We start from the raw sequence: 13690 nt of genomic DNA, 5'->3' as shown, positions 1-13690 counted from the left end.
TCTTTATGTGGTCTATTCTTATTTTAAGGAAAAGACAATCGCGTAAATGAAGATATTGTTAATAACCTCATGAACTAAGACGATTGAACGAAAATGAAGACATTGTTGATAACTTCATGAACAATTCTTTACTGACGACTTTAAAATGTTATAGTTAAAGTGAAACTTTTCAAGTGCATTATAATTAGACTTCCAAAATCATCCTTTTTACAAATTTTTTTAAAATAATTATCCTTTTAAAGCCAAATATTCACTCAAATTTATATAACTCTTCCTCATTCGAACTTCTCAATTCTTAATTCACTGGGGAAGAAATGGCAATCCACACATACACCAGACGAAATTACAAAATAATGAGTGATATTAGCTAACATTATGTACATAATTTCTCCCGGAAGAAAAAAAAACATTATGTACATATATGTAGACGACTGTCACAGTAAAATCATCCAGCAAAATTTACTAGAGCTTGATCTTTATATCATGTGGTTCTCCATACATACAACTCGATTGCCAAGTTCAAAACAACAAAAGGCAGATAATAAAGCAGCAAAATAGAAAGATTGAAACTCTATTAAGAGACTTATCAAGCTGCATTTCCTGCCTTCTCATTCTGCTACTTCCATTTCCTGGGATGGAGTTGTTGTAAGGCGGGTATGGCAACAAGTTCGAATCCACGCTACCGAAAATTCTCGTGAAAACCGTTTCTCCAAACATCCCAATCGTTGGGTTTAACAGACTTGTTATCACGGCATTACCCAGATAAGACGGTGTGTATGTCGCAATGTCACCATAGGCCTGGGGGAAGTATTGTTGGTGATAGATCGGGTGCGAGGGTGAGCGGGTGTAATTTGGATGGAGGTCCTGGCTTGGATGCAATGCAGAGGTTGCATTGGAATTGTGCAGTGTGTTAGTTGCAGATGGCGGTGGCCTTCGAGGCACAGCCACACCCAAGTGAGACTTCTTGGATTCAGAATCCGTGTTCGACTTGCCACGGCCATAGAGGGGAACTAAAGAGGAGGGGGTGATGCTAGCCTTACAAACGGGGCAGTTCTGCACGTTCTCAGGTTCATTGCTGGAGATTTGTACGTTAAGCCACTTGTAAATGCATGGCCAGCAGTAGAGGTGACCACAGAGGGTGACGACAGGCTCCGCTGCCGAGTCTAAGCAAATGTTGCAATCGAAGCAACCGTGCGCATCGTCTGAGACTGTTGGCTGTGATGAGATGGATTTCCAGTTTTGTTTGAGAGACACATCTTGTTCAGACTCAAAGTATGCCTCGGGCGTGGTGTAGGTTTGTTCCATAGCAGAAGTACGTTCTGTCAAAGAAATAATAAATCGGGGCAATGAGATCATTGAAAAATGAATAAATCAGTGAACAAAATCAGCCGGCCACAATTAAAGATGGAAAGATATTAGAGACAGATACCAATTTGGGCTCATAAATAACAATGCTATGCTAAGTGGTAAAAACAATAAATTCCTTAAAATTGTCTCTTGCACCTTGCGTTTTCCATTAAAGTAAGATAAGAGAGAGAAACTAAGCTTCCGAGGTAGAAGAGCTTCAAAAAAAGCTAAGAAATTGCTTTCATGATGCAAATTGCAAAGGGAAAGAGAATCAAATGATGGATTCTTAACCAGGGAATTTAAATACAGAGGATAAATGGCACTTTAATGAGCTAGAGTCCAAATGAAATCAAATATTCAACAATCAAGAAGTGGTAAAAGGTATTGAAACATTTATACTACCAACCCTGGTATGATAACTGTCCTATTTTTGTTTCTATTTTTTAAAACACTACGCTCGCCACCTATGTATTTCTTCATTTTTTTTCTATCTACTTTTCAGAAAGTTCTCAAAATCTACGCCACATTTTGAAAACTAAAAATGGTGAAGAACATACCAAAGAAACTGAAATGAACATTTTAAAAACTAAAAGGGTGATGAACGTACCAAAAATACTGTAAGGAAGCAAGCATAGTTATTAAAAACTAAGAACTAAAGACGAGATAAAAAAAACATATCGTTATACAATTCTATGCAAAATTCAAGCACTGTTCTGCCCACAACCAACACAAGTAAATGTATCGGAAAGAGTTACCACCAAAGGATTGTGAAAAAGAATAGAAGACACAGGTATCAAAGATTCAAAAGCGGATCTATAGCCTCAAGACCAGAGATCAATGTCAAAGACATCAAGGTAAGAAACCATTTACTTGTGGCAACATTTGGAAACTTTTTCTGGAAAAAATCTCAAGAAATAATAGTAGATGCAAGGATATTCAGACCATTCAAAGCTTGGCTGTCACAAACCACAACCGTGGCTTAGAACAACCTCTTTAAGGAAGGAGGCAAAAACACATACACCACAAAGATGAACAGATTTTTGCCAAAACGATGCGAACCACATGAGCTAGCAAACAAATTTCAGAGCAAAACAAATGCAAATTCCCAAATAAGAATAAAACATTAAACATCCATATCAATGTCCCAATATATGGACTCATTTAGCCCAACGAGATAAACGTGGGCGAGTGGGGGGCAGGACCGGACTTCTAGAAATCATATCAAAATCCCAAATCATCTCGAAACTTCGAAGTTGAAAATCTTGAGACGAAAAAAAAAACACAAAATTAGAAAACCAAACGCCACAAACCTAAAATTTATATTTCTCCACAATATCACGCAGCTCAGAAACAAAAACCTACACAACACGTTTTCCCATCAAAACTTCTAATAATCCATCATCGCCCGAGATCGAGAATCACATACAGAGAAAAAGGAAAAAGCAGTTAAAATCGAAGCCGAACAAATTCGCCCGACGCCCATGAACGCATGGATTGAGATCCAACATTCGTTTTCTTAACGAGAAAGAAAGGAGCATTCAATTTCAAACAAACCCCAAATTTCGTTCACATATTTCCCGAACAATTCTAACAAACCGAAGGTAAGATTTGAATATTAGAAACATGAAACGCTTACCGTTAAACAAAAAACCCGAAGGATTGCGTCCGGAAATCTGCGACGGAAATCGAATCGAAGAGAGAAAAAATCAGGAAATGTTGACGAGAGAGAGAAATCGCAGAGTTGAGAGAGAGAGAGAGAGAGTGGGGAGAAAGAGATTTTTATAGATGGAGGGAAGCCGCGCGTGAAATTCACGAAACCGGGACCGCGTCGCCGATTGTAGGTTTTCACGACCGTGTCGGCGCGTCCGGTTTCGTTTAACTTTATTCAGCTTTTTTTTCTCCTTTTTTTCTTTTTTTTTTTCAAATTAAACTGATTTTTTAAAGACTCGGACCGGTCGTACTAAGAAACAATATGCGCGAAGAAAGCGGTTCTAGTGGCACGTGTAAGGAAGGCACGTGCGAAAGCCCAACAAACTTACCCGTTACCCCCCTTATAATAAGGGTTATCTTAGACAATTTTGAGAATTTGCACTCTTTGTCAATTTTATATCTTCAAATTAGTTAATGGTTTTTTTTTTTTGGGAATGTGTGGATTTTATACACAATGTTTTAACATTTTAGAGGTATGTAATTATGTAATATGTTGCTAGGTAAAAATTAAACGTCCATGACTGGTGGTTAGATAAGTGTTGAAGTAAACAAAATACCTGGAGGAAGAAACAAGTTCTTACGCTCAAGTTAGTGAGATCCGAGATGTTCTTAAGATGAGCAATAAAAAACATGCATACCTCTGTACAGAGGCTGGTTCCTTATTTATACTGCCAACAAATTGGAGTCCACTTGATAATGGGAGGACTTGAGAGCGGTTTGTTTATATATGAACAGCTCTACTCGATTTTGGTCGTTGGTGCCGAGGTCACACTGAGGTTTGAGGTGTGGTTCCTCTAACTTCTTGTCTAAAGTTCTACTCCCTAGACTTTCTCAAAAAAAATTTCTTCAATTGCGACAATGAATTTCAATTATTCCAGTCATATTGGACGATTATTTTATTGTAGTGGTAGATTTTATTTTAATGCATTAGAAATTTTATTTTAGAGCAACACTTAGAGCAACATTATTTTATAAGTGTCTATGCGAAAACTCGTCATTTCAATGCATTGAAATGTTATTTTAGAGCAGCATTATTTTATAAATGTCTAGGCAAAAACTCGTCGAACATATCACCTCTCTTTTAACTGAATTATTAAGTTTAGCATTTTTTAGAAAAAAAAAGGATTCACCTTCATACCTTGAACAATGCTCATATTCTCAACGTGTGGAGGGCCCACCTCATATGTTGACCATTCTCGTTTCAACACATGACATCTTAATATGATCAAACCACTTGTCATGATTCAATCATGTAGAGTAAGTTAAAAAGAGATTAATTTTCCACGACAAACATTCCTAAATTTCTAATGTCTTGCCGACATTGACATTTTTTACCTAATTACTATTTAAGGAGCAACTTTCGTTTACACCAGAATAGCATCAAACAAGATAACACATACCTATATCTACTCTTACCATTTATCAATGCTAAGTTTTCTCCATAAATATTTTCGTTGCAATTGTCATCAGAGGAACTCCTTAGGCCAACACACCACACAATTTGTGTTGCAAAGGAGAATCCATGTGAAGTGTTATTAGCTGAAGTTGCGCCGGTTAGAGTGTTCAAATGAGGCATTACCTAGACTACGATAAAATAGTAATAGTATGAAAGATTATCAGTCACTGAAGTTGTTGACGAAATACCTTTCAAAATGTCATTTTTATTGCAGGGAGGTCTATCGTCTCAAATATTCACTCTATTGTTAAAGTTTTATTTTTTATCTTTTATTTTATTTTTTTAGATCAACAATTACAGAAATGAATGATCAATCCAAAATTTTAAAATAGCTAAGATGTCTTATCTATCAAACTATGTTCGGATTAACATCTTTTTTTTCTTTAACCATATGATTGGATGTTTTAATTAATTGTGTGTCATGCTTGAGACACTTATTAATATATACCTTTTACAATTATCTATTTATAAAAAAAAAAAAAAGAGGAAGAAAAAGAGAGTGTAACAAATCATTTAATAGTGAAAAAATAGCATATTGAAAAGCTTGTTAAAGGAGCTGGTCTTTGACCTAGAAAGTAGAAACAATATTGGAATGTGGGGATTCTACTTAATTATTATTAGATATTTTTTACTTTTTTTTTTTTGTTTGCATTGTACTTTTACTATTAGATATTGACATCCAACCTAATAAAATCTAATTTAAAAAATAAATAAATATTTAATTTCTCTGATTTTACTTTTTTTTTTAACTATTAATAACTGATTTTAAATTAAGCATGTATTAATTATTCATTAAATTAGCACTAGTCCATTAATTACATTTACATATCTCATTTAATTAAGTGAAAGACTGAGACTTCTAACATGAATGATAAATAATATCTTAACCAATAAATAGTAAATAATATCTTAACCAATTATTAATGAATGATAAGCAATATGTTATTTAAAATAAAGTATTTATTAATGGTCATATTTTATTTTGGTTAACTTTTTAATGAATTATATTTTAATTATTACGATCGAGAAATTGACGTAAATAAAACAAAAAGTACAGAAACATGAACCGGAGGTTCATCGGAGAAGTTAATCACGCAGGGGACGCCTGGTCCGGCGGCGATGGAAGCGCAAGCGGGGGCGAAATTGGAATTTTAAAAACGGAAAAACAAAGACAAAAAGCCGGTTTTGGTGGAGCCCACAGAAAAATCGGTGGCCTTAACGGAAAACGCTGACGTCCGTTTTCCTTTTTTGGTTTTGGGTTTCTGGAAAGAAGATGACGGTGACTTGACGGAACGAGAAGTATAAATGAAAGTGTGATGCGATGACACGTCATCCTAGAAATCCAACAAAACGCCATATTCGATATTATCCATTGGAGGGGGTGTGTGGGGCCCACCTGTCTCCAATTTCTGCTGTCGTGTCGCCTTGTGATTGATTAGCCACGTGGGATCCCCATCGTGCCTCCTTTTCTTCCTATGCAAGTTAAAGTGACTGACTCAAAAATATATTTTATTTTCTAAGTTATTTTTTAATGATTTCAAACTTATTATTTAATAAATTATTCAAAACTATAAGTTATTTTATAGTTTATTATTTAATAATTTCAAACTTATAAACCGCTGCCAATTTGAGTATAGTTATCGGGCAAAGCATATATTTTCGATCAATAAAATTAAGAGTTCGAATATGTATCTCCACATAAACCAAGTCCCAAAAGGAATTGACTCTTCAAAAGAGTAGAAGAACCAAAGTAAGTAAGACAATATTTCTCGTGTTGTTTCTCTTGAATAGCCAAAATACTTGGGTCTCGAATAATTAAGAACTCATATTGGTAGTGCATATCAGGTTTAGATTCTTTTTTCCTCAAGTGAGAATCTTGTCCAACCTCGAGCAAAAGCCTAGCCTAATTGACGTGTATAAAAGGGAAGGTACTTAAAAAAATGGTTAAAACTACATTTTTTGCGGGGTAACTTTTTGTATATATAATGTTTTGAATCTAAAAGTTTTTGGGAGTACATATGATATAGGCTAAATAAATGTTTTAGTCTATTTAGATTTCTTTTTCAATTTAGTTTTTAACAATTTTCAACCTAGATCATCACTATTCATAAATGTTCATAAATGTTAATATTGAATGATGTTAAACTCACGTGACATACTAATGAGTAAATTTAGAGAAATGTAGAGAAAAAAAGATCCTAAAGTGTAGAAAATTTTAAACTTGTACTAATTTGTTATAAATTAATAAGATAAATTAGAAACTTTATTCTCTTAGATGACATTTTTCTCTTTTAAATTTACGCTAATTCACTAACCATTACGTCGGATAAATTTATCATTAATCAATTAACAATAATCAACCGTGATAGCGACTAAGTTGAAAAATTATTAAAATATAAAAAAACTTTGGAGTAAATTGAATTTATGACAAGCTAAGAGATCTGGCTTGTGTGTCCAAATGGAATGGTACATTCCAATATATACGTCCTTATTATCATGGTTCTCACACACCTTATCCAATCCCCACCAAGAAAATTATTATATTTGGTTTTGTTAAAGTTCTTCACGGTACAGAGTGGTCCTAATTCTATACATTTTACCATATTATTTTACAGCATCTTAGTGCACCACTGAAAATTTAATAGCTCTTATTTAAAAAAGATAAAAAAAAAATTTCATTTAAAATAATGAAGCAAAGAAGCGACAGAGTCGAACTGCTTGAATCAAGTTAACCAAACCAAACCAGACCGATCCACCAAACTTGATCGAGTAAGTCCATTCGTACCATCCTGAAGAGACTCTCTCTACAAATTGAATTCCTTATCCGATTTAAGCATCCAAACGTGTTGAGCTTAGAAACAAACTCGTATGCAGACTCTCTCTTCAAGTTTATCACACATTTGAGGTCGGAACTCGAATCTAATAACAAATCTAGAACTGGGGACACAAATTTGTACATAAATAATTTTAAATACATAAATATACAAGTAAGATGATAAAACTTGAAATAATAAGTAAGATAATAAAACTTGAAATAATAAGTAGATTTTTTTATTTATAAAAATTAGTTTTTTTTTATCCAATTAACTCGTTCAAAAATAATTTACTAAAGTTTTAAAGTACTTTTACTATATTTGATATAAAATTTAAACTGAGAGAAAGATTTTAAACAAAAATTATAATATCTTATATTTAACACCTGAATACAAAATTTATAAAAATAATCTAAATTTAGAAAATATGAAAGTTTAAATTTTTTACTTTAAATAAAAAAAAAGTTTTATATATTTTCAATGAATAATCTTTTATAGTAATAATATATAAATAAATATCTTGAAATTATAGGTGTAGATGGAGGAGATTAGCAAGTGGAATGAGTCATGGAGCAGGAAATGTAGGATCTAATCAAATGAATTTAGTTAATATATCAACTACACTATTTTTTGGTAGAAATTTTGAAAACAATATAATTTTTAAATATTAAATTTGAAACTTTAAAAATGCATCAGGAGAAAAATTTTGATATATTTCATGTTATAACATCCTTTCACTATTTAAATAAAATATATAAAATCATTTATAAAATTTATATTAATTAATTAATTATCACTCGATAGAAATTTCTAAGTCCAAATTTCATCTCAAATCTACTATCAAATACATATTCCAAAAATATTTGTAGTGGAAGTGGTATATCCTTTATGCTGGCCCCTTACAAATTAATTCGTATGCATTTTTCGACGTCTTAAATGTTATATGGTCGGACGTTTGTGAACTAAAATTAGTTGAAGTACACATAAGTTGGCTTATAATCAATGTTCTTAATGTCGATATTGATGGAAATTTCGAAGTATAAATTTCATGGAAATATCGATAAAATGTCGATATCGATTGATATTTCTGTAAAAGTTAGAAAAATTTAGCATCCGTTTGATAACCATTTCATTTTTTATTTTTTGTTTTTCAACAACAGGGTTGTTTGTTTGATAACCAATTCAATTTTCGGTTTGTTTTCAAAAACCATTTTGAAATTCTAGGTAAATTTAAAAAAAAAAATAGTTTTCAAGAAATAGGTCTTTGTTTTTCAAAATCTCTTTTTTTCTTCCAATACTCAACTTTTTTTATTTCTCATATTTATCTCTAAAACATTTATTTTTCACTTTAAAATTTTTTTTCTAAAATTTCTCTCTACAAACTTTATTTTTCTCTCTAAAATTTTCATATTTTAAATAGTTATTATTATTCGTCTGTCTCCAAATTTTTATATATTTTTTATTTTTTTAACAGACTAGTTTCATTTCTGTTTAAAAAAATTTAATACTTCCCTAACTTTCTCCCTCTAAATTTTCATATTTTATAACTTTTCTTTAATCTATTTTTTTCTCTGAAAATTATATTTTATTTTCTCGTTCAATTTTCTTTTATTGTAATTTTTATTTATCTTTGTATTTATTTATTTTCTCTGAGAATTATATTTTAAATATTGTTTTTATCTTTAAATTTGTTCCACTATAATTTTCTCTTTCTTTTCAATTTTTTTTTTTAACATATCTTTACCTCTCGAATTTATTCTTTTTCTCTTTTTGTCTTTAACTTTTCTTTCACTATTTTTTTTCTAAATCTTTTTATTTGTCTCTAAAATTTATCTTCCAAAAGTTTATTTACATCTCAGACTTGTATTTTCATTGCTCTACATTGGGGGAAGACAAAATTTCTGCAGGTTCAGGTCACAAAAATAGAAATGCATGTCCCGACCTCGTCCCCGTCCCCTATTCTATTTTTTAAATAATTAATATATATTTATTACATTTTTTTATACTTAAATTCTAAAAATACATAAAACAATTATAAAACCGATAATTTTTCCCGCGAACATGTATAGGACCCAAGAAACAAGGTGGAGACAGAGACTATTTTCAATTTTCTAACTTTTTAAAAACTAAAAACTAAAAATGATTATAAAAAATGTTTTGGTTTTCTGTTTTTTAAAAAGACAACAAAAAATGGTTATTAAACATATATGGTTTTTGTATTTTAAAAACAGAAAACCAAAAATAAAAAAGCAAAACGCAGAATAGTTATCAAACGGACCCTTAAAATTTGTAAAAGATATTTAAATTAACAAAATAAACATTTTTCTATTTTAAAATTAGTTAAAAATAATTAATATTCATATTATATATATATATATATATATATATATATATAAAAGTAATATTTTGTTGGTATTTTTCATATTTTGTTGATTTTTTGTACTATAATGAAAATGTCGATTTATCGATGTCAAATCCATGAAAATATGAATATGTCTATAGAAATGTCGACGTCTCGATCAATCAACCATGTCTATAATATTTGATAAGCGGGACGGGCACCGCCCTTACCATAAGGACACCATGGCCCCACCAATAAGGGGTGGAGTGGAGTCCTACGATAAAAAGAAAAATTTGTAGGATAAGTTTGCCACGTAAGACCCACTCCAGATTCGAGTTTATCCCAATAATACATAAAGATACACAAATAAAAAAACACATAATTTTTTTTAATTCACTAGCTATCATTGGATTGGTAGAAAAAATGTTTATGCTAAAGCTACCAGCCAATTAATTTGATGGGAAAATTGAATGAAAATAATGTTGTTCTAGTGTCTCATTTTCTAAGTGTTTTCACAATGCCACGGGAAAATTATATTACACCAATTTCTAAAAATAGAAGTTCGAACCGTAAGATATGAAAATTTGGAACTTGTTTGATACAGTTTCAAATAAGAAACTTGTTTTTATTGTTTTTGGAATTTTTATACAATTTTGAGAAAGTTTTTAGAAAAATGAGAAACAACAAATGTAAAAATAACTGTGAAATGTTTAAATTTCTTAATAAAATTAGGAGTAAGAAACAAAAAAAAACGGTAATATTATCAAACAATCTCTAGAATCTAAATAGATATGGGCTAAATTTGGAAGTGGTCAAGAGAAGTAGAAAAACACTTCCCAACTTCACACTGGAAGTTATATATTTGGAAGTGATTTAAAAGTGCTTTTTACCCCAAGGTAAAAAGCAATTTACAATTGCTTCCAAAGTCAAAAACTCAAAATTTAAACTTGATTGTCATCCACATTAGGTAAAATGCATTTTAATCTTTTTACAACTCCCTTCTAATGTATTCTCAGAGTCAATAAAAGGCCACAACTTCCTCCCCAATATCAACTGCATGCAGTAGTCACAGTCCCAACAAAAAAATTTCCCATTATATATTATTATAAATGCAGAAAGAGAAAGACCATTTAGACAAAATAAATGTTAAATTACAAGTCCTTAAACTTCATCCTTAATTTTAAAAAATGGCTAGTAGGTTCTAGAGCTTTCGATTCTCATACCTATTAGACATTTTTTTCTTAAATTTAGGACTTACCATACTTCCATAGAACAATTCTTTTACTTGCTGCATTTATAAGGAGTTCTCCAGACTGGCCATCAAATTTAGGACATTACTTCGTGTGCCATACTTTGTAGTCATCGATGGATTACAAAAATTTAAATTGATGAGTTGGGTAAATTTAATTAACAAGACAGGATTTCAAACACAAAATCACTCACTCCGATACCATGTTAAGAATGAATAAATGATGGATCGAGTAAATAGAATAGCCACTCAAGAATCAACAAAATACAGTTTCAAAATATGAATGAGCATATTGAGAGAGAATTTTACAATAGGAGAAGGTCCGTTTTGTATGCTGGAAAATGGTTTCATATTTAAAAGGCAAAAAGTTTTGGAGGTTTGGCTTGGGGGAATCTCACAAAAGAAATAAATTCAACTCTATTAGACAAAAGGGGTAAATGAAAATGATTAGGTCCCAAGAGAAAACCAAGTCGTTCATCTTTTGGGCTTTGAACTTTCCTAGAAGTTTCCTAGTTCATATTTTACAATCATGGCAGTGTCATTGATGTTGAATTTTGGCATCACTGCACATGAAAGGGACCTTCCTCGCTAGAACCTTAATTCCCACATGTTTTCTCCCTTACATGTTAAACAGGGTTCTACATCATACACTTTCAATTAACGCTTGACGTTTAGTGATGTGAAAACTCTAGTGAATTTGTAGACACTAGAACCCTCATGTCGTTCGACTTTAATTCTAAGATTTAGGTTAGACACATTCTCTTAAGATCAAAGTTCTCGAGACAAAGAACAAGTTCCTTGGCCTAAAAGTCGAACACTCTACAAGAAATGATATCAATCATACTTAAATATTCTTGACATGCAACTCAAGTCATGATATTGCAAAAGTTCAAAAAAGTTCCAAGCTAAACTTGAAAGTCATATGGGTAAAATTCATTCTTTGAAACTGAAAACTAATCTATTTTGTGAAATAACTGAATGACGATATCGTAGGTAGCTTCCCAACTAAACTTTGGATGCCACGTCGTCAACCATAACAAAACAATACCCCTATTTTTAATATGTTCAAGAAAGAAGAAAAATTAGAAAGCAATAAAATTGCTTAGAAAAAAACTCTAAAATAAAAGCGTACCATAGTTGGAAGTCCTAAACTGTTCATATGACTTAGCTTCAGCAGAAACTTCAAGGAAAGGACAAATCTCAAGCAATGATTCCTTAGGAGACCTAAACTATCACTCCATGGAATGCGTTGTGCCTTCGCTTGGTGTTCTTGGGATTGTTCGTTGCAATTTCCTGTGTTTCTGAAACAAAATTCATAATAAAGAGAGAGATTGGTTTTTCACTGTGGTTGATTACAGCCTTTTCCTCTCAGCTTCTTTGACCATTGTGAGGTTGCATTCATTGTTCTTCTACGTAATTGACATTTTCATTTTATAGAGTATAATGTGTCGTTTCTCATCTAAAAGAAAGTCGGTTAAGTTTAAGAGTGGATTTGTAGTTATAACCTCTCGGAAGGAGTAGAAATGTCTAAACTACTAAATTATGCTCGGGTTGATAATCTTTATTAGACAAATGGTAAGAAATTCAATTAGATGACAAATTCTTACATGGTGTAAGGTAATCGAATGTCAACTCCTACAATTTCATCTAAATCATATCTTAATTTAGAATAGTTAATATAGTCTTGTATCGATTCTAGTTTCTAACCAAATTATATAGGCTTCTGATCAAATAATTTAGGTCTTTCCAAGCTGCGTTCAAACCAAACCAACCTTCGCCATACAACTTGGTCTTTCAAAAAGGGACGAAAACCCAACGGACCATGAAAATTCACTTCTATTGTTAAATACTGAGTCGAGTCGGGTCGACCAAATCTCCCTAGCCCTAAATCGTTCGGACCCTGTGAATTCCTTCTTAAGAATTAACGTTCTACAATTCCTCCATCATGGGGAAAGAAATTAAATTCGCCTGGCCTACACTTCAATAAAACCTTCGGTCCACAAGAAGACTTGCCTTGACATTGAAGAAATTAAACTCGAAACAAGAACAAAACAACTGAAAATTAAAAACCATCCAGATTAAGCAAACGGATGAAATTGTACCAATCTTTTGAGCTTCCGTTTGGTCTGACCGGAAGAGGAAGAGAATCAAGCGAGGGCGTCATGACAGAGAGAATTTGGGAGTTGGGTAATTTCAAATCGGTGTTAGCAAACGCAATGATTTTAAATTGATTGATATTTTTAATTCAAAACTATAATATTAATTCTAAAATAATAATTATTTTTTATTTAGTAATTAAAATATTACTATTCTGAGAAATAAAAGTGTTGACTTACCTAAAACAAGTCCATATAAAAGAAAAATGTGCTAATTAATTAGATAATTAAGATCTAGTTTGAGGTATGTGACGATTAATGTTTTGAAGTGAATTTAAATTTCTCTTTATATGATCAGAGAATTGTCATATCCATCTAAAAAAAAAAGATTCAATTTGATATGGTCAACTTTTAAAGATGAGGCCATCGTTTTGGACATGATATTATTATTATTATCTAAATGCGAATACATGATATTATTATTATTATCTAAATGCGAATAAAAGAGTAGGAATGGACCAAAACAATCACTTTTAAAGAATATAGGAATCAAAATAAATATTTTGAAAATACAATGAAACTCTTTTAAGAACGCCTCTCGAAGCTATTCGATCTGGGGAGATAATTATTTTTCAAAGCTTTTAACAGAGTGCATTTATTGATAGAATCTAAGCGGAG

The 13690-nt window shown here is 31.6% G+C and overlaps 1 protein-coding gene across 1 annotated transcript; it reads right to left on the bottom strand.

The window, feature by feature from the left end:
• Positions 1-343: 343 nt before the first annotated feature.
• On the bottom strand, positions 344-3136 carry LOC111010508 (E3 ubiquitin-protein ligase RMA3). The gene is made up of 2 exons (XM_022283967.2): positions 2984-3136; positions 344-1319 (listed from the first exon to the last, which is right to left on the bottom strand). Exon 2 carries the CDS (start codon positions 1303-1305, stop codon positions 520-522), a length of 786 nt encoding a protein of 261 aa, XP_022139659.1. The 5' UTR covers positions 1306-1319; positions 2984-3136; the 3' UTR covers positions 344-519.
• Between the last annotated feature and the right edge of the window lie 10554 nt (positions 3137-13690).

Source organism: Momordica charantia (genome assembly GCF_013281855.1).
Source record: "Momordica charantia cultivar OHB3-1 chromosome 11 unlocalized genomic scaffold, Mcharantia_2.0 BLBB01000011.1, whole genome shotgun sequence".
NCBI lineage: Eukaryota > Viridiplantae > Streptophyta > Magnoliopsida > Cucurbitales > Cucurbitaceae > Momordica > Momordica charantia.
Note: the sequence above shows the minus strand (reverse complement) of the source record. Positions and strands in the feature narration are given on the sequence as shown.